We start from the raw sequence: 22,168 nt of genomic DNA, 5'->3' as shown, positions 1-22,168 counted from the left end.
CAGCTTGGAGGGTGCTAAACTTGTTCTTCAAGAGTAAGTCTTGAGGAGGAGCAAGAGCCTTTCTCCTTCTACGAGAGGTCACCAGCTTCCAGCCCTCTTCAACAGCGTTATGATGTACTGTTACACACGGTACAGAGCCCTCCAGCAACTCCGCTGCAGTGGGGGGTGGGGACTCCTGGAGCTGCACAGTCTCCGAGAATACCCTGTCAATCTCCTGCTCATCTTCTCGGATGCTACGCAGCCTACTAACCTCCTCCTGTAACTCCTTTAACTGGCAATACAACTGGTCAACCCCAGCACACCTCACACAGGAGAGCTGACTGTCAGCCCAGGCCTCACGGAGAGGCCCCAGGCACTCCCTGCAGCCTGACACCTGTAGAGCTGCATCTGCTGCCAGAGGGTCTGTCTGGGTTGAAGCCTCAGACACAGCTGATGCAGCACCTCCAGCAGCCACTGGGGAACGTGCTCTGTGGCATGTCATGACCGTGCCTGGGGAAGGACACACTACTGTGGAAAATGGAGGTGCCTTCTTTGCCTTCTGGCACCCTTCTGCGTGAACTGCTGCGCAAACTGCTGCCTCTGTTCGCTGCGCTCTAGGCCTGGCTCTTATATAGGCCTCTGCCTAGCAGTGACTCACAAGGGTGCTTGACCCACCCAATCAGGAGCCACCTGAATCAAAAGCCCCAACTCCCTCTGACTAGGGCAGCCCAGAGAGCTCGTTAGCAGCAGCCACACCAAGCTAGAACTTCCCAGGAGAAGTTAAGTCAAGGCCTCCTGCAGCAGTCCTTGCCTAGCTCTCCCTTCCTGCTAGCAACAAGCACTGTCTAGTTCCTCGGGGGTCCCCAGAAAGCCTCCACAACTTCCAACAAGGCCCACAAAAGGCCCAAGCAGAGCCCAGACACTGCTGCGCAACCTGCTGTGTCTGTTCGCTGTGCTCTCTGGACAGAAGGTATATAGTATTTACACAGTTACCCAGTTTCCCTTCATATTCCACAAGAGAATATAGTCTGCTGAAGATTAACCACCCCGTAAGACATCTCCAAAAGGAGCTTTGCCATAAAACTTGCATGCACCGCAGGAAAAATAGTATTTGTAACAGCAGGCCCAGCTCCTTTCTCTTACTTAGGTGAAGGACTCCACATGCAACCACAGCTAAGAATGATTAAGAGCACCATAGTTCCACACCATTCAAGGTGGCAAATGGCAACGTCCATCCAAAACAGTCTCCAAAGAAATGTTAGTAAGTAACTGAAGGAAAATAGTAGGAACACTAAAAAAAGTGTGCATGTCCCCTTTCTTTATGACATCGATTAGTCTAAGCAGCAGGAAGGAAAACTTGCTCCCCAACAAAATGACAACCTAGCTATAGAAAGAGAAAGCTAGAAAGAGCACTTGTCTCTCCCTTCCAAAATAGGAACCTGAAAAGGGCATGAAATATCATCTTTCCAAAACAGACTATCTATTACAGGAAGTGCTGACAGACAGACTACTCTGGACACAGCCCCAAATGATCTCCTTATGGGAACACTGTATACAACTAGTATTTCCCCTCTTTACTGTTTTAATAATAGCAGGATTTGGCAATGAATGGAGAAAAGGGGTAAAAATCACTGAATTTATACACCTCTTTTTCCTTCTGCAACTCATTCTCTTCAGTCTTCATTGCCTGAATTCCCATTAGAAGTGTACTGGGTGTACAGCTGTGGGTTCCATCTCTTTTTAATTTCACTTCCAGAAGCGGATCAAAAGACAATCCAATTTTAGAACTCCCTAGATTCCTAAATAATCCACCAAAAAAAAAAAACCCACATTTATATATACATATATATATATAGCTATAGCCCTCCAGTGGGTAACAGAAGGGAAATATTTCAGAATGCAAAACATACCCTGCAGGGAAAAGCCTTTGCAATAGTGAAAAAGGGAGGTGGTTGGCTTCTTGTTAAGGATCTGCATGTGTGCGACAGCTGGAATTCCCAAACAGACATTATATAACAACAACAAAAGCTGTTCAAAACAGTAAGGAGGCACAGCTGGGATTGTGATGACCATCAGTTGTCCTCCACCTTAGAGCTTCAAGGTTCTAGTGCAGGAAGCAAGAGAGACACCAGAGCTACTGCAGTGATAAAGAATCACCCAAAAGTTAAAAATAGCAATTATCAATCAGTTTGATAGCAGCATTAGTCCTACAACCATCCACTTCCACCATGCAGAATAGAATCCAGAACAGAATCCACATCAGAAGTCACTAAGATCAGAGTATTTATCAATTGTACAGGGCTTACATCTGTTCGCTACCTGTTCCAGGAGCATATAAAGGCTTTAAAAACACTGGAACGGTCTAGGGAAAGAGCTCTCCCAGTGCAAAACCCATACACAGGAAGGTAAGTAATCCTACCTTTGTTCTTCCACAAGTGGCACTCAAAAAGTACTTGAGGCTAAAGGGATTCTAGACTCAGAAACTGCTGTCCAGAGATGATAGCTGGAGCAGCAAATGAGAGCACATTTGTCTCATCTCTAAAACTCAGAATTTTTTTGCCTGACAGTATGCAAAAACAAGGAGCCTCTGGAGGTAGGCTCTACCTCAAGGAGGTAGATAATTTTTCAGTGCATGGCTCAGAAAATGGTATAAACACAGGAGACTTTAGATTTATCAGAAACTGGAACGGAGAAAGCTTTACAAAGGAGATAGACCTCATTTAAAGCTTAACGGAACCAGCTTGATTTGACTTACGAAGATCACAGGAGAATTTTTAAACTGAAGATTCGGAAAGAAAGCATATAGCTCTGAATGATGCAGCCAGACTTTGAGTGAAGTCAGTCTTCTCAAGCAAGGAATGAAGATGGACAGGTAACAGTGAGGAACATGTGGAACAAGCAGAATGTTTTTTATATAAGCGTAAAGCAGGAAATCAAACCAGAGATGTACCCATGCTTCTACAAGAAACACTAGAAGTCCAAGAAATAAAACGGAGAAACTAGAAAGTCCAGATTTATACAAGCACATTAGGAGATTGGGAAAGGAAGGCAATGGTAGGGGGAGGGAGGAAGAGGGGAAACACTGGAATATCCTGGATATGAAAAAGACAGGATAGACCATATGGTGGAGGAGTGATGCTGCGTCTCAAAGATTAGTGTTTCAAATTAGATCAGCAAACTAACCATATCAACCACTAGCACAGAGTCTCTGTGGACTACAATTTCCAATCAAAGTACAGGAAACGTAATGTTAAGACTATAATACCAGCCACCTAACACAGTGACAACTACCATTTCCTGAAGCTACAAAGACAGGAAATGATAGTAATAGGAAATTTCCATTACTCCCAAAAGCAGGAGCAGAACCATAAAACCAAATGTTTACGTGCAATTAACAACATCTTCACAGATCAGCTAGACAGTGAACCCAGAAGAAAATAAAATCTTCGTTTGGCCTAACCTATGTACAGGATCAGATTCAAATGCTACCACCGAAGAGATGCCGCAACAGTGAGCATGTTGTCACGCTTAGAGTTAACATCCTTGAAGGGGGAACAAAAGTCAAAAGATTCACTACAGCAGTTTACAGTTTCAGAAAAAAATAAACATAAAAGGCAAAAGGAAAGTTAAAAAAAAAAAAAAAAGTTAAGGAGTGGCAAGTCTACCCAAAACTCTGTAGATCCAATAAACAACCCAAATACTAAAAGAGCGCACACAGAAGATAAGGCCAGAGAAGAAAATCTCAATTAATTCTTCCCATCCATGTTCATCAAGAAGGAACTTAAAAAGATTTCTAGGCCAGACCCTTTCTTTAAGGGGAACTTGCAGAATCTGTTTCATATTGAAGCACAGGCAGAAAAAGTCACAGAATAAAGAGACAGTCAACACTAAGAAGTCATTAGACCAGCAAATTTTCATCCAGAAGTTCTACATGTTGAGCAAGATTCTACCTGTGTACTATGCACTATTCTGGGTACAAGAAAAACCAATACAGAAGAATACAGTAATATTCATCCACTGTGTAAAAGGGGGCATTGGATGAGGTTTTATTTGCCTCACTATGGATTTGGGATGTGTTTCTCATACCGTTTGTTATGATCAATATACAGAGACTGGAGAGGTCCTTTGTGAATCAGTGAGCTCTTGGAGACTGATGCAAATCTTTGACTCAAGCTGTCTTGTCTCCGGTTGTCATGAAGGCTGCCTGTCCTGGCCTTACCCAGCTGAGTCATGGCTGAACGACAGAGGAGGGGAAAGACTCCTCTGCACACATTTCGTTGATCCTTCTACCACACTACAGATGAGATTAGTGCAGCAAACTGTGCAACAGTAGGCAGGAAGCAATCTCCCCTCTATTACTCTAACATTAACCCGCTTCTCCTTGCGCCAAAGTTTTACTCTGGCAAGTGGTATTATGTAGCCACATAAAGCCATAACCCAACAGGTTGTCACCATCACACACAGATTAGCTTCCTGCTCTGCAAGGATAAGCTCTGGCTGATTCAAGATTTCAGTTAGCTCCCTATAATTTAACTCTCTGCATCAAAATGAGATTCTGTTTCTGAGAATTCTTTACCTGTTAAAGATATTGATGAAAACAGTGAACATCCTCTAATACCCGTTTGTAAGATCTTCACTTCACTGGATGATAGCTCAGGCATGGATAAACTGAGATGTTGCTCCCACACGTCTAGGCTGCATCCTCTCAGGAACATTGGAAAAATAAAAAGCAGGACTGAGCAGTTGAACCTTATCAGTCTTGTGTGATGGTATAGTGGTGATATTCTGTATTTTCAAAATTCCTCCCAGAACGTCTTTGGTTTTTTGGTGGACAGAGGCAATGCACTGCTGAGAGGTGACTACAAATGCACAGGGCTTCACTTGGCTAGGCACTTTCTAGCACCACCCCATCAAATACAAGTCTCTGCTGAACCCTCAACCTAAGGAAATTGGATAGTTGTAGCCAGAAAGATTTCAAGCATTACCATACCTGGTGTGGTAGATCAGAAACGTTCATATTCAAATAGGCTTACAAATAATTGGTAGCAACAGACTGGCCTTTGTCCACCAAAAAGACAAAGGCTGTCCTCAAAGCAGTTTGCCATAACAATCTGCATAGTTCTTATACCATCAGTCATTGTGAACTAACAGAATCCATCAGTTGGCTTGCCTGAAATCTTTTTCATAACAAATTCACGTTTGCCCATCTTTCAGGCCACGCTCAAGTAAGGCCACGGTCTGACAGTCTGCTTTAGAGCATGGCCCGTTACAACCTAATTAACAATACGAATATTTTGTCCAAGATGGGTAATTACAAATGATCTATTAGCTTACGGACCATCACTCCAGGCCTAAAACTACCAAGGGTATTTAAATGATAAGTGCTGAGAGAGACTGCTTCCTTGGAGTCAGATTCCTAAATTCAACAAGCTGAACAAGTCTGTCTTCTTGCTCCAGTAATAGCAGAGCCAAGGAGAAAGAATTAGATGTGGAGGCTAAAGATTACAGCGTAGACTTGTAGAGTTACCTTTATAAGCGTTGCCATTCTGCAGAGCCAGAAGCATTGCAACCATGCATGTATGGTTAAGAAAGGATACCAGGACTAAGAAAACAATATCATTGTCATAAAAAAAGCAAACAAACAAAACCCCCACAATCTCCATGTTCTTCACTAACACGAGTGATCCCAATGCTGATGGACATGAGCTATTTCAACTGTCTGTGACTTAAGCTCCTGCAGCCTGATGACCACATTCCCCTAGAATGATGAATGAAGGTGTTCTTGAGGGCTGACTCAGTGCCTGGCAGCACAGAGAGATGAGTAACTACCTTTGAAGCAGTTTTTGTTCTAAGGCACATACATCAACAGCACTGCCAAAGACTGCACAAGCAAGAATAGCTGTAGTATCAGAATGGTCTCAAAATACTGGTGTCAGCTTACTGCTAAGTCAATGCCAAAGATACTTTACGTATGCCTAGTGCTGCTGTAGCAATTAAGGAGACCATGCCTTCAAGTGGCTGCTCAGCACTGCATTACTAGTACCAAAACACTTCTGACCTTCATCAGGAACAGTGTGAGGATATAAAGCTTCAACAGGGAAAATATAAACTCAGATGTAGCCTGTAAATACAAGGAGACAAATCAGAACACCGTAAGAACAACTCAGTCTTTTCTTGTGCAGGATGCCCTGCCATAGTAAGAAAAAAATACTTTAATTATTGGTTACAATTCCTAGGATAACATAATTAAATAACAATCCACCTTATTATGTTTAACTGTTAAGCTGGGGGAGGTTAAAAAAAATGCAAGATGGCTAACCTTTCTTTATAATAAAGTGTGCATGAAAGAGAGTGAGAGAGAATGAGAGGTGTTAATTGCCTTAATCTAAAACAAACTTTTTAAAAACTTTGAGCAGCAAAGCAAGAAGAACTCTAACTCACTACGAGGGAAATTCAGCAAAGAATTAATTCAGCTAACAGGTAAAGATATGTTCTGGAGGACAGCAGAGGATCTGACTTGCCACGTAACGGCTGAGCGGAACCACACAATAGGAGAAATGATATGCCCTGTATACCTTTGGTACAAACACACACCGGGCTGCTATTCATCGGATGTCGGATGATTGTTTCTAGACAAGAAGTTTGAGCACTGAAAGGGTAAAAACAGCTACCCAAAACAGAAAGTGGCTAGAGACAAGCACTCCAGCATTTCCCTCTCTACACACCCTCAAGTGTTAGCTAGGCACATTTCCGCTGTTTTACTGCCCCCAAGCCTGACACCACACACTAAGCAGAGCAGGCTGTGTTTAAGAGGAGAATTATACCAGACAAGCAGTTTATGGTCATACTAAAAAGCCACCACCAAACAAAAAAAAAAAAAACCCACACACATGCATTCGGTTATTTTTCCTTCTCAGATACTAGTTACACAACTAGAAACATAAGTCACGTTTTAGGAAAGCAGCGTGTTAAAAGAGGGTGTTCTGTCCCCTTCCCCAACTTGAGAGTTTCTGCTCCGCAACAAAAGTGGAACAGAAAGATCCTATAAAGAAAATTATTTGGAGTTGCCTATGTCTGCAACTAATTTGTTTTTAATTTTTTTGTTTATTAATATATTAATCTTTCTCTTGGAGCCATAAGAGAATACAACAGAGCTCACACATACTGACTTGCGTCCATCTGCCATTTGAGGAAGAGAGGGTTCACTTCAGCATTCTATACAAAGACAGTTATACACAATGAACAAAATAGATGGTTCAAAAAGACGTGCTGCCAATAAGTGACATATTCCAGTGAATTCAAACCACCGTTTTCAAAATTCTGGCATTCTATAGTAGGAAAACTAAGTAAAAGGAAGAGCAAAGCTTGCCACCTACTGCCCAATGGCATAATAGTAAGTACTAGCATTGTCCATTTTTCTTTTTAGTAGTTATTTTGCTTTTGAAACTTATTCCCTGAAACAGCATACACATAATTGCATCTTTGTCTTAAAAAAAAAAAAAAGACACTGCATAGAATATCCAAAACCATTACTTTTCTTTAAACTGATTTTAATCAGCTGATAAAAACCCTGACAAACCTGAAGCATTACTTACGAGAGCATCCAAACTGACAACAAATTCCTTTTAATATGATCCAGTGGTTTTATGGGCTCTCATAGAGTCTTTCCTCAGCTGGATGATGTTGAACAGTTAAGTTTTCTGTACAGAGAACCCTTAAAAAAATTACTAAAATATATATCAAACCTATCAGAACAGATTTTTTTTTTCTAGACACACCTCTGAAGCAGGCACTTTTAAAACTACAGATTACACTAGTAACAGAACAGAGCTATAATGAAGGCAGATTTATTGCAGATATTTCCTTTGGCCTGATAGTTCTATGTCTGAACAGAAGAAATGTTGCTTCTTTCTGTTTTTGTGCATAGAGAAAGCCTCTCAGTAATGACTATGATTTGGTGACCTATTAGCCTGTAGTCATTCTCCCAAAACACATAGGAAGAGTCCTTTCTGAGTAACAGTAGGTCCTTTGCTTAGTGTAAGAAGTTACCTAAGTCCTTAAAAGGACTCAGCTGTGTGCTTCTGCACGCACTAGAAGACATATGTTCACATACAACACTGTGGACTTAGAGACTTCAAATTAGCCAATAGTCTGCTTTCTGATCCTGCAGCACCTCTCTGTCTCTCCTTTAAGGCCCTACGATCTCCTAAGAGAAAATTTTTTAAAGAGATCGACGAGGATTTGCTGCAGTTTTCCAACAGAATACTGGCTGGTAATAAAGCCTCAGTCAATATTTGAACAATACCAGTAGAAGATCCCACTTTCTCCAACTGTCTAGCATTCTTCACAATCGAAACTAGTGTCATACAGAAAACTGTCTCTGATCGCACACTGACGGACAGTGACAAGCAAACTTCAAAATAAGAAGACGCAAGAACAAACCTTGTTCCTTGTTGGTAGTGGTTATACTGACAATGACTTTAAGTCATTGTCAGTATAACATTTAATGTTGTCTAAAACAATACTTTTTTGAGGAATTTCTTAAAGTACAAGGATGCATGTCAAATAAAACCTTTATGGAGCTTAGGTAAAGTAGAAATTGCTTGTCAGTAGGAAAAGGTCTGCTTCTTAGTGAAGAAAAATATTTCAACTCTGGCACTGAAAAAGAAAATAAGTTATTACAGAGGAAGTATATGTCTCTTGGGAATCCTAACTCATGAAAAGAACAGGCTATTCATAGATGTCAAAGCAATGAGGTACTTGTAATTAATCAGATATGTCCAGTCCTAAAAAATATACCTGCCTTCGTCTAAGGACGACCCACAACATTCTGTGAATGAAGATTCTTGCACCATCTAGTTATCTACTATACTAGCAAAATGCTAAAAATCAAGTGAACCCTATGAAGACGTTGTGTTCCTTGTGTGTTATTTGTTATTTAATAAGGGTATTAAGAACGAATTCTCAATAAAGGCTGGAAGGGTAAGGCAGCACCTAAAGCTACACTTACATCCAAAGACAGACAAATCCGCTATTACCAGTAGCTAATTTTATTTTTAAGAGCTGAAGATCAAATATTAAGCAAGACACAAAGACCAAAGGTGGACATACCTGTGAGCCTATTAAACCATTTCTCCAAGTTCAATATCCCTAAAACAGAGGACGTAGGTCCTCAGTTCATTGATCATTATAGCACTTTTAAAAAAGCTACATTTTTCTAAGGAAAGAAAATGCTTAAATCATATTTCTATACCAGAAACCAGCAAGAAACCCTATACCCACACTGTTATTCTTCCTCAAGAAGTTAAAGATACAAATGTATTTTGACATTAGACATTTGTTCTCCAAATCTAACCCCTGAGATCTATTCCCACAGCTCTGTAGAGGGGGAACCATATGAAAATGAATCCCAATAGTTTTGAGCCATACATACTCCAAGTGAGACTGCTACTCCAAATGTTGTTTTTATTGCAGCTACTTCCTATCACTATCTTTGCACAGTAGTTCACTTTGAGGAACAAACTTACCACTAATTTTATCTGAGTGGGTAAAGAGTCTCAGCCAAGTATAAAACTGTTGATTCTGAAACAATTACGCACAAACAACAGCTAATGCAGCAATCTTTTTTTAAAGTAAATGTTCTGAATGCTTAGAAAGACTTTCTACCACGTGACAATGAGCTACAATCTCATTGGGATCACAGACGTGGTGGGATAGCTCACATGACCGCAGTGCTGCGATGGATGGACACAGGCTCTTTAGAAAGGACAGGCCGGGAAGGTGAAGAGGGGGAATGCCCTTCTTGTGAGAGAGCAGCAGGGGTGCATGGAGCTCTGCCTGGGGACAGGTGAGGGGCCAGCTGAGAACTTGAAGAAGAAACAGACGAAGCCTTCTTCAGACAATTGCAAAAAGCTTCATGTTCACAGGCCCTGATCCTCATGGGGCACTTTAGCCATCCTGACACCTGCTGGAGGGACAACACACCAGCACACAAGCAATCCAGCTCTCCATGAAATGTCATGCCCATTCAATCCCCACCAAGACACCGGAAAAAAGTTCAGTTTTTCAAGTTTGCCACATATGTAAAAACACCAATGATTTTTAGGGACTATTCAGCACTAAAGCACATGTTGTTTCGCGATATCTCCTGAAACACTGCCTCAATGGAAAAGGGTGAAAAATTCAACAGTAGCACAATATAAAAATAAAGAACAATTCAATAATGTGGGTGGAAGGAACCAATTACAATGAAGTTGCTCTCTTTCGTCCTTAGCCTGTAGCTGCCTGAAAGACCATCTTGATTTACGGACACTTAGGTCAATGGCTGAAGATCAAGTTTTTAAAGTTTTTTAAAGACACAGCCTAAAGACAATGCTGAACTCTCCTGTACTCAGAGAGGATCAAAACTATCCCTCCCCATGTGACAACCTGGATTCGATCAGACTGACGAGTTTCCTCAGTTTTGTGAGCCTCTGGTACTGGGCAGCCCAGACTGCTCTACTGTGGAAACTTTTACTTATTTTCCTAGCAGTGTAAGACAAAGCCTTTGATTGCCTCAAAGATCTCCACGCTGCAGGTAAGAGGAGTTTCTATTTGACATAGGTGAAGACCTCTTGTATAAAGCACTGCATATTAACAGAACAAATAGGGCAGAGAACTAGGAAAGCATCCAACTCTTGTTTCTTTTTTATAGTTCCCACAGAGAATGCTTCTTTGATAAGAGAAAACACTTTCCTCAAGAACTCAAATAGTAAGTTTTTGGGAACATTTAAGAAAAGTGAACTTCATGCGAGATTTGACAACACAGAACCTCAGAAGAATCTCCCTCCATCCAGGACCGGACTGGTGGATTACTAGATGCTGCATATTACTTGCTCCCTGCAGCCTCAGGTTGGCATCTGGCACTCCTGTAGAAAGATCACTTTATGGATTGTCCTAGAATACAATGCAAGTATACTAGTGATGATACCGTCTCATCGCTTGTTAAAACAACATACAAACCATATTACTCACATAGTCCTTAACCACACTTTCATAACCTCTATCAGGATAGTTTTTGCTTTTAGTATGTAAATTGTTTTCAACGCCTGACAGCTACTTTTGGCCTGCAATAATTCTGGGGGAGGGAGGGGACACACTTCACCTGTTTTAGGTGGGAGAGGTTGAGAGGCCGGGGGCGGGGGGGGGGGAGGGGGGGGCAGGGAGGAATCCAGGATGCAGTTTTGTTGCTGACATAAAGAAAAAGCTCTCCACTATTAACAAACATTCTCAGATCTTCTGTAATCACTTCTAATTCTTTCTTCATCTTACAACTGGAGAACCCATCCTTCCTTTTCCATTATGCACTTACTCAGCTAGTAGCCGAGGTATAGCCTTTTTCCTCACGTACACTGTGCTGGGTAGCTACTTTGAATTTTGCCTTCATCACCAACAACTGTCCTTCCCTCCGTGGGGTCAAAAATAATTTTCCTTTCTACTTGTTAACATGGAGAATTGTTCTTCATTATTACTAGAATGTCTCCGCTGATGTAGAGCTCCTACCAGGCTTGACAGAATAAAAATTCCTTATTTTCCACACATTTTACATGATGCAGCTCCACACCTTTCTTCTTTCTCCAAAAAAACAGCAACTTAGCGTGCATTGATCTTGAGCCTGCCAAAAAGATAGTGCTTTTGTGATTAAGCTACATGTAAACCCACTGCTAACCATTGCCACATACTACACCATAAATTGGAGACTTACTCAGCCTTAGCTGCCTACTAGCATTGACAGCTTCTATTAGCAACACTCCACAAAAGGGAGGCCAGGACCTAGGAACAAACAGCAGGCACTTGGTCACCATGCAGCTTTTGACTTTTCACATTCTGGGCAGCAATTTTGATGACAAGTCAAAACTTCTAGGGAAAAGAAGGCACTCTCCAGTGATCTCCTCCATATCCCCCAGCCTTCTGAACAAGTCTGAGGGTACAAATGAATTTATAATCTTGAACGCTACCTAATTTGCTCCCCTTGCTATTTACACCTCCTGATGGATCCATCTCCTATTAAACTTTGTCTCTTTACCAACTTTTTATTTACTGATCTTTACAGGGGCAAAGCCTAGACTTCCTTACAGAACTGCTGGCTTGCTTTCTTGTCACGTGTCCTATTTTTGAGGGATCTCTGTCACTTTTACCTCTTCATTCTTTTCTTTTGATTAGCGCATTCCCTGTTCACCCGTTCTTTGTGCTTTCATCTGACTTCAGAAGCCAGGATGTCTATAGAAAACAAACAGGAAAATCAGGCTATGGAAAAGGATGACTGGCTCTGATCTCCAGCAAAGCAGTTACTCGGATTGGTTTTCCATTTCATTAATCACCAGATTAACAAAGAGATAGGTTTTTGTTGACCCTACTGCCATGAATACTCAGAAAAGGAACAGTAGATAAGATCTTTTCTGCATTCCAAACACAGAGATACTGTGATAAAGAGGCATTAATAAAATCTGAAAAGTTTCAAACTCAATTCTATGCTGCATTTTTACAAGTTTGCTCATTAGATTTCCCAGACAGTAGTACAAAACAGGTCATCTCATGTTTTCTCTCCTGGAAGTCCTTTATAGTCTTGGATTTTCTGTTTCCATAGAGAGTTAGACAGACATGTTGGCTTCCTCTGCAGTGAAAGAGAAAGACACCTCCAGAGAGTAAGCCATTCTACTTGTGACATAAAGATGGGATCTCAAGCACTTTAATTAAACTGGTTACCTAATCTTCGGAGCTTCTGCCATCAGCCTTCACCTCAGGGTTCTCAGTAGTACAAACCAGAGCACCCAAGTATTTTAGCAGGCAGCTATTTTTTCCGTGCATTTCATGATCTGGATTCCTAAAACAGAGATTTTTAACTTTTGATATCCTTGCAGGTTTACATCAAGTATGGATCCAAGAAGTTATCCAAGTCTGGACTTACACTGGTATGAGTTAAATTATTATTTTGTCCCTCTGTCTAGAAAGGAATTTTGTTAGGCTTTCAAATAAAACGAACCAGAAAAAGTGTTTTCTCTGTTCCTCCAAGTTGCAAAGTAATCAGATCTCCTTTGATGCTCTTTTGAAACAGCTCCTCAATGCAGTTAAGTATTTGGTTAGCTCATCTTCTCTTGGCTTGTCTTCTAGTTTTCTTAATACTTTGCAAATTTTGGCCATCCCTAAAGCTCTTCCAGTAAAAGCAATCATTAGAGTTCTGACATCTTTTAGATCTTTATTGCTTGCTGCTAGAAGGCAAAGCAATTAGAAATCAGCAATCATTTAAATGCCTGCATCTTCTGCAGCTCCTGTATTTGATACTATCACAGAGCTGAAGAGGTAAAGGGAATCTGAGGGTCAAGGGCAAAGATAGGTGTAGACAAACGCAGTCCTGAAATGTATGTCTATTTGTCACTATTATCAAGCTATCCTGGAAAGGTAGCACTGGAAGACCACGTACCAGTAAGCAACACAGTGGCAAGTAACATTGAAAATTCATCATAAAAGTTGGACATAATTGCTAAACTTGCTCATGCAGGTACTAAAAGGTCAGGCACAGTTTGTCTGAGACAGAAAAAATACCTTGGAAAACACTATGGTTTGGAATGGTGGCTTATAGTCCTATTTTCAACTAAAGCATCAATACAGATTTAGAAGCAATTTACCTTCCTGAAAAGCAGAAGCAATGATTTCTACACACATGGAGTACATCTACGTTGTTATGTCTATATTTTGTTGTTACTAACAGATGTTAGCATGAACATATTCCAGTACCACTCAAAGAAAATAACTCGATGACAAGTTAATTAAGAAGCTGAGTCTACCTTGTGGAGTGTGTTCAATTTGCTGGTATTGTGGGAGGAAAGGCTACAATGACATTCTGAAAACGAATGTGTCCTTACCTAGCAGTACAGATAATTGGCCATATATGCTGAGTTGCACTGGCAAAAAAAATTAGTTAAGAATATTAATATGGAATATTTTGTATAAAACTGAAATTTTCCATTTTGGGAGATTGTATAGGGTGTCATCATTGGAGGAACAGTTTAGCTGCTTCCATCTCCAGCTCTGCTGTGTATCCCAAGAGACAAGACGGTCTCTTCTCCTGAGAAAGGGAAGCAGTTTATTATAGGAGTTCCTGGCTTTGAGTAGAAATATAATCTCACCAACAGAGAATGAAAACAACTGAACTACAACTTTAAAAAGTCATCACAGACATTCTAGTTTTAACTCTGATTAAAGTTGTTTTTTTATTGTTTTTGTTGTTTTAAATTTTTGCCTTCTATGAAGAGAAGACTGGATCAGAGGATGAGAGGAAGGTGGTGAATGTTTTTAACTTGACTTTAGCAAGGCCTTTGACAGTCTCCTGTAGTCTCCTGACAGGAAAAAAATTGTGAAATATGAATTGGAAAAGTGGATTATAAAAAGGGTGAAAACTGGCTGGACTGCCAGGCTTAAAGGGTGGTAATCAGTGATATAAAATCCAATTCTCAAGGTGTTAAGTAGGTTACTAGCTGTTTTCCTTAGAGATCGACACTGAGGCTGACATTGTTCAGCATCTTTATTAATGATCCAGACAAACAGACAAAATGCAGTCTCAGCAAGAAGGCAGACAATACCACTTTCAGGGAGTAGATATTACACTGGAGAGCAGAGAGACTTTGCCAGGCTGGAGAAAGGGGATCATGAAGTTCAAAGGCCAATGTAAAGCCCCATATCTGAGATGCAACAGTCTTGTACAATAGCACCAGCTTGGTGCTCAAATGGCTGGAAAGCAACTCTGCAGAAAAGGATTCTCATGGACAAGCTGAATATGAGTCAGCAGCATGCGCCTGCGGCAAAGAAGGCCAACCACACACTGGGCTGCACTAGCAACTGCATAGCCAGCAGCTCAAAGGACTAATTATTGCCCTCTCTTTGGCACTTGTGAGACCACATCTCAAGTACTGTGTCCACTTATGGGCTCCCTAAATTAGGAAAGACGCTAACATAGTGGACTGAGCCCAGCAGAGGGCCACCAAGATGGTCAAGGGCTGTAGCAAACAACTCAGAAGGAGAGACCAAGGGAGATGAGTTTTTTCAGCTCTAAGAAAAGGCAGCTCAAAGGGCTCTTATTGCAATCTACAACTACCTCTATAAGAATACATGGAGAAAATGGAGCCAGACTTTCCAGAGGCATACAGCAAAAGGACAAAGGACAACAATCACAAGATGGATTCCAACTAGATAAGGTATTTAAAAAAAAAAAAAAACAACCAAACCTGAAGGTGGTCACACAATTCAACAGAAGCCCTGAGCTACTGTGGGACTGTCAACCTTGCAATCTTGGAAATACTCAAAGCTCATCTGTACAAGGCACTGAGTGACCTGTTCTAGCTGACCCTGCTTTAAGCACAGGGTTGAGACCAGATTACCTTCAGAGCTCGCTTCCAATCTAAATTTTTCCTTAGGTTCTAACTCGCATGCACCCCTGCTGAAGTCACTGCTTTCTGAAAAAAACTTTCCATTTTGCACGGGGTGGGGTAGGGGGGTATGAAGAGTTGAGATCAGAAGTCCAATCTTCTGTCAAAAACAGCTTCTACAAAATATTTTTCACAGACCTCTAGACTAAGTTTAAGTGCAGTGCCCTTCTGGGTAAGGAGCAGAATTTTCTCTTTTAAACCTTTAGTAAAAGGAACTGTCACAACAGTAATGAAAATGGATGTCCTCCAGAGATAGTTATTCCTACACCAGGCATGAATCTTTAGAAAAGAAAGACAGCATTTCTCTAATCTTTTTTTGGACTATCACCTGGGCAACAGTCATGTAAACCAACCTTAGAACTACTTGTTCTAAAAAAAATAAACCGCATACAGCCAAAGACACAAAAAAGAGCTAGTACACAGGACAGGAAATGAAATGGCTGAGGTCTGTCACTGCTATTTTAGCTAAGAGGTTTGTACAACACAAGGTCAATATCTTTTGACAAACCAAAGCAAGAAAGAATAAATTTCATTTTCAGTTACAACTATTGAGTTAAAACAGTGTGTGCCCAATTCTACTCTCAGTCAGTTTATTACCTAGGTTCATACTTGCCTCATTTATGTCTTTATTCAATTAGTAGTAATTGTGGAGCTAACAGAAGAAATACTTCACCCTTCAACAGGAGCCAAAAAATCACTTAAGATAAAAGCATTAAGATTTTGATCAGATTCCTGAAAATTATCAGATTATATACCTGCCTGTAATAGCACAGGGCTAGATCAAATGATCCAGGAATGCAGGTTTGGAGGAAACTAGGACCTAGGAAGTATTTTAGGTGCACGGGACACGTTGGTAAGCCCAATTCTTCCACAAACTCTGTGCATTCACCTCTCCTTTGATGGGAGGTGAAACTCTGGTCTGCCCAACACAAGAGGAAACTCTCAAGTTATGTCAATAATTGCCTCCTAAAAGGCTACTACTCACTGAAGGAGTAGTGTTGTGAGACTTCAGCATATTACTGAGCTCTAGCTGATGAGTGCTGTACTCCTTCTGGTACCCATTTCCAAATCTATATTGGAAATTTTCAAAAAGAAAATTATTTTCTGCTCTCCCAACTGGCAAACGCAGAAAATCAAGCTGTTGGAACTATACTGTTCCCAACAAGCAAGGGAGTGAGATGAGGAGACACTTGGAGTTACTGGAGAGCTATCACAGAAATCCAGGACCACAAAGCATGTCTGTTACTGAGAACAGAATTCCCAGCATGTTCCAATAAGAAGTGGATTTTTGTTTGAGACACATACCACTTGTTTTCAATTGCAGCCATCCTCAGCTAAACATTCTTCCGAGATGAGACCTTCTACCTGATAGTGTCCATCCTCAGCCCAGGGCTATGACAGACTCTGCTGGCACTACATGTCTGTGCATGTTCTAAATTCATGATATTTCAGGAAATCAATCTCTCCAGCACCCTGTTCTCTTAAAACAAGGAACCAAAACAAAAAAATCCACCCCCCAACTCATTCTGGGGGAAAAAAAAAAGTGAATTTCTTGCTTCACTGCTATATCATGGTAACTATGTCATAATTATATTGCTACCGTGATCCTGAAAAGACATGTAAGAACACATCTCAGTTACTGAAGTTGGAAAAGTTGCATTCACATACAAAACATAAGAATCTTCAGAGGATGGTAACAGAAGTTCTTTAGAGAAAAGCCTCCTCTAGGAGCTTACTTAGGTGTTCCAGATCAGATTTTTCCCCTGCCTGTCACCACTCCTTGGAAGAAGACAGATTCCCTCAGGCAAGAAGGGACAGAATTTTTAAAAGTACATTTTACTGTCCAATTTGGACAACTGGCCTTTCTCATAAAGGGAAGAATGAGAATGTCTGGCAGAGCAGAAGAAGAGGAAAACATATTCCACACCCTACAGGAATCACTACTGATAAGACAGGAATTGTCTGGCCTCTTCTGTACTGATTTACTATATTGCACTTTGTGTGGTTAAGCAAAGAAGCCAGGTGCTGAGGATTATCAGTCTTGCTGGCCTGTATGGGGGGGGCGGGGAGGGGGGGGAGGGAAGAGAGAAAAGCCTGCCAATTTTATCGGTAATTTCCCCTTCACATTAATTACTTCAATAACCTTGCTTCACTAACAGGAATGAACGGGGCTCAGATAGCTACAAAAGAATAGAACTGGGTGGCAACTTCTCTGTCCTCCAGGACTCTAGATGCATTTGGCCGTAAAGACCACTCTGCCCTCTTCTACATTTCTCAGAGAACATATTGGCTTAGCCTTAATAACCGCAGGTAAGTCTTATGTAATAGGAAGAGAGACTTACATTAACCTGGTTTGGCTTATGGCCCCACAGTTAGACGAACCAGAACACCAGGAAAAGGAATTGGAAATGTTCAGGAAGAGGGAGCCTCATATAAAAATAACAGGACCTGAATCAGTGTGGTTTCTTACCACACTGAACGTCATTGGTAGTGCCTAGTGATCTCTGTTCTCAAAAGAAGCTTTGGAGAGGGGAAGCCTGATATACTTTGTTGTTAGGGACCTATTAACTACCTCTCAGTCTCCTCACAAACTGTTCTTCTGAGTTTGTTTCTTATAGCTCTGGGCACGGTAAAACACAGTTTATTTCCCAGTCCTGATTATCTTACCCTCTAGGCCAGAAGTGCTAGGCAGATCGCACTCTCCTTACAGCTATCCGAGAGCAACATCTGTTACCGAGGGGGATCACTTTTTGTCACTGACTTCACTTGACACTGGAAGGATATTAGTTGCTGCAGACACCTAAAGCCATCCCCATTCAACCTGATCTCCACTCCCTTGCGTCTCCCAAATCAAAACGCAGCCCTGAAACAAGCTAAGGTCAGACACATTAATACAAACTAATATTGGAGTTTAGACAAACATCAGACTCACTTGAAGTATTTAAACTAAGGAAACTAATGTCAAAAAGTCTCAGCTACCTGCCACTGAAGAGACAGAGCAAAAAAAGGAAAAGAAAAGTAAAAAAAAAGGAAAGAAGAAAGAGGTCTTCAATAATAGGTGTGATTCCTTGCTCCCTATGAGAAGCAGACACAGTTTTGACCCTCAAATGCAAACAGAGGTATCAACTGTTGCGAAATCATACACATTTACAAAATATATATATATTGCAAACAGAAAAGAGAAACCAGAGCACAATACAAACGCCAGTCTTACTCTCCTCATTTATGTGGGGTGTTGAAAGTTCATATTAGACTTTGTTCACAATTAAACTCAAGAAGTCACCAGTGTAAATGATGAATAACTCTTCTGAAATGAGTAAAGCATTGTCATTCCCGAAGGAAAATAAAGCTGACTGACATTAAGGGATATCTTCCCCAGGTGAGAAGATGCGGTTCAAAAGTTATGTAAATCAAGAAAGCCACTTAAGTCTGAGAGTCAAAACAAAATGCTCTTAAAAAAAAATAGAATAGAAAAAAGACTGTGTCTGAGAACACTTACAGTGAACAGTATTTTATAAATCTAACATTCTGGACTTCTTTGAAAGCAAAAAAAATACTTACTGTGGTTGCATTTGCTGAGGTAACCCAACAGGAGGCTTCTGCTTGATGGTGAATGCCATTTGAGTCATCGGGCCAACCTTTGGTGGGACCTGTACCTTCTGAGAGAAGGTCTGCTGGGCAGCCTGCTGAGGTATGGGCCATGGGGGAACCACAGGGCTCCGACCTCCAGTGGAAGATGCATCTTGCATGACCGTATCCTCACAGGAATTACCTTTCGTTCCCGGTTTACACACACAAAGCTGAGGTCGCAGGCACATCCCTCCATTTTGGCATGGTGGTGCACAGTTAGCTAAGAAAAGAAAGACATTTAATAAAAAGTATGTGTGAAACAAAGCAGGATGGAAACCACAAACCCTCCCCATAGCACAACAGATGTTAATTGCTAATTTTAACTGGAGCAGGAGAGGGTAACATTACTAAGCCACACAAAAGATGGTATATAAGTTGGTATAGCTTTTACTGCTTTCCTATATAATGCATGCACAACATCTGTACACCTTAGAAAAGTAAAATGCTATTGAGCTAAAAAAAAAAAAAAAACACACCAGGAAATGAGTAGGTTAAATCCACAATGGCAACGTAATTTTATTTCTTCTCCTAAGCGGCCTTTTCCACTGCCCTTCCCTGCTTCCTTCTTCCCCATACTTTAACACCAAAGTTGCACACAGATGAAACAAGATCATGCAGATCGTACATTTTTACTACTGGTCCAAAGCTTGGATTAATTCTATGACTATTTAGGTACCTATAGCGAATTTGTTATTTTAGAGGAAATCATTAAAGTCACAGTATAATAGATGACCAAAATGATGCCAAGAGGCATGAAGCAATTCAAGCCTTCCCCTTCTAGAGGACGGAAGAAATTCCCTCCAACATCACCACTGTAATAACATAAAAAAGGAGATGCATAAACAGTCTTACTAAGACATAACTACAGCTAGGAGTTGCATTCTTTGAAGAAACAGTAGAGGTGCTTATGATTATACTGAACTAGTTGTTATACATTCTTTGTACCATCAGTGAGGAGGGATAAGTTCCTCCAAAAGATAATTCATCCCATCTCTTTCATAAATAGGATTAATTAACTAACACTCTGCTTGCATTGCTCTCTCCTCTGACTACAGAGGAGGTTTGAACAATTAGTCTAGACTCAACACCCAGTTTGTAGGTCTAGTTAAAATAGGATCAATTCCATTCTCAATGAGCTCTAGAAGAAAAATAAGTCCCACAGGGAGGGGAAAAAAAGTTCTGGATCATATGAAGTTTTCATTATGATGTATACATAGCACTGCAAAGCCATACTTTGAGAATTTACTTCGGATGCTTAACATTGCAGTGCTATTGCATTTAAAAAAAGGTTAAACTAATACAAAGATGGCAAACAAATGACTTCCCTTATTCAGAAGATACAATTTAACAGTAAAATACAACTTGAATCAAATTAATTTCTTCTGTAGTCCCACTACAGATAGCATACAACGAAGCATTCAAGAGAAGATGCATTGTTGAACAATGGACTTTTCACCCTCCAAACTGAACATATTTCTAATATTATTAAAGATCTTTGAACACAAACAAAACAATATGCCAGATCATAAAGTCTACAGGTTATATTAAAACAGGTAAGTTCATATCAAAGTATAAAATACAATACTACACGATATTCCAGGATATGCAATTGCAGTACGGTTAAAAAAGAGCTGTATACATCTCTGTTCCAAACAGAGTGAAGTAAGTTGGAGCACTTGTCACTTCAATCAAGTTTTTATGCATATGCACACACATATACATATATATATGTGTGTATGTATATATATATATATATATATATATATATAAATAAAATAAACACTTGAGTAGGATGGGACTGCATTAATTTGAGTGAGTGGTCAGCTGATCACAGAATGTTTGAGGTTGGAAGGGACCTCTGGAGATCACCTAGTCCAACCTCCCTGCTCAAGCAGGGACCTCTAGAGCATATTGCCCAGGATCACATCCAGGCGGGTCTTGAATATCTCCAGGGAAGGAGACTCCACTACCTCTCTGGGCAACCTGTGCCAGTGCTCAGTCACCCTCACAGGAAAGAAGATTTTCCTCATATTCAGACGGACCTGCCTGTGTTCCGGTTTGTGCCCGTTGCCTGTCGTCCTGTCACTGGGTACCACTGAGAAGAGTCTGGCCCCGTCCTCTTGACACCCTCCCGTCAGATACTTGGACACATTGATGAGATTCCCCCCTCAGTCTTCTCTTCTCCAGACTGAACAGGCCCAGCTCCCTCAGCTTCTCCTCACATGGCAGATGCTCCAGTCCCTTCATCTCAGCAGCCTTTCGCTGGATGTGCTCCAGGAGTGCCATGTCTCTTGTACTGGAGAGCCCAGAAGTGGGCCCAGTACTCCAGGTGAGGCCTCACCAGGGCTGAGGAGAAGGGCAGCATCACCTCCCTCCACCTGCTGGCAACACTCTGCCTCATGCACCCCAGGACACCACTGGCCTTCTTGGCCACAAGGGCCCATTGCTGCCTCATACTTAACTTGTTGTCCACCAGGACTCCCAGGTCCTTCTCTGCACAGCTGCTTTCCAGCAGGTCAACCCCCAGCCTGTACTGGTGCCTGGGGTTATTCCTCCCCAGGGGCAGGACCCTGCACTTGCCTTTGTTGAACTTCAGGAGGCTCCTCTCTGCCCAGCTCTCCAGCCTGTCCCGGTCCCTCCGAAGGGCAGCACAGTCTTCTGGTGTGTCAGCCTCTCCCTCCCAGTTCAGTATCATCAGCAAACTCGCTGAAGCAAACTTGCACTCTGTCCCTTCCTCCAGGTCACTGAGGAATATGCTGAACAACACTGGACCCAGGACTGACCCCTGGGGGACACCTCTAGCTACAGGCCTCCAGCTAGACTCTGCATCACTGACCACAACCCTCTGAGCTCTGCCATTCAGCCAGTTCTCAATCCACCTCACCGTCCACTCATCCAACCCACACTTCCTGAGCTTGCCTAGGAGGATGTGATGGGAGACAGTGTCCAAAGCCTTGCTGAAGTCCAGGTGGACAACATCCACTGCTCTGCCCTCATCTACCCAGCCAGTCATCCCGTCATAGAAGGCTAATACCCAGTTGATACAGATGCATGACACTACAACTGCTGTACAACTTTCAGTTGCACTTTATACGGGG

General features: G+C 41.4%; 1 protein-coding gene across 9 annotated transcripts in view; it reads right to left on the bottom strand.

The window, feature by feature from the left end:
• Positions 1 to 22,168, bottom strand: part of LTBP1 (latent transforming growth factor beta binding protein 1) — a 223,123-nt gene that overhangs the window by 184,745 nt on the left and 16,210 nt on the right. For all 9 annotated transcript variants that reach the window (XM_068939409.1, XM_068939411.1, XM_068939410.1 and 6 more), the window contains exon 3: positions 19,002 to 19,290. In XM_068939409.1, the coding sequence (XP_068795510.1) occupies positions 19,002 to 19,290 (289 nt within the window). The remainder of the gene's footprint in view (positions 1 to 19,001; positions 19,291 to 22,168) is intronic.

Source organism: Struthio camelus, chromosome 3, assembly GCF_040807025.1.
Source record: "Struthio camelus isolate bStrCam1 chromosome 3, bStrCam1.hap1, whole genome shotgun sequence".
Lineage (NCBI taxonomy): Eukaryota > Metazoa > Chordata > Aves > Struthioniformes > Struthionidae > Struthio > Struthio camelus.
This window is presented reverse-complemented; position numbering and strand designations above follow the sequence as displayed.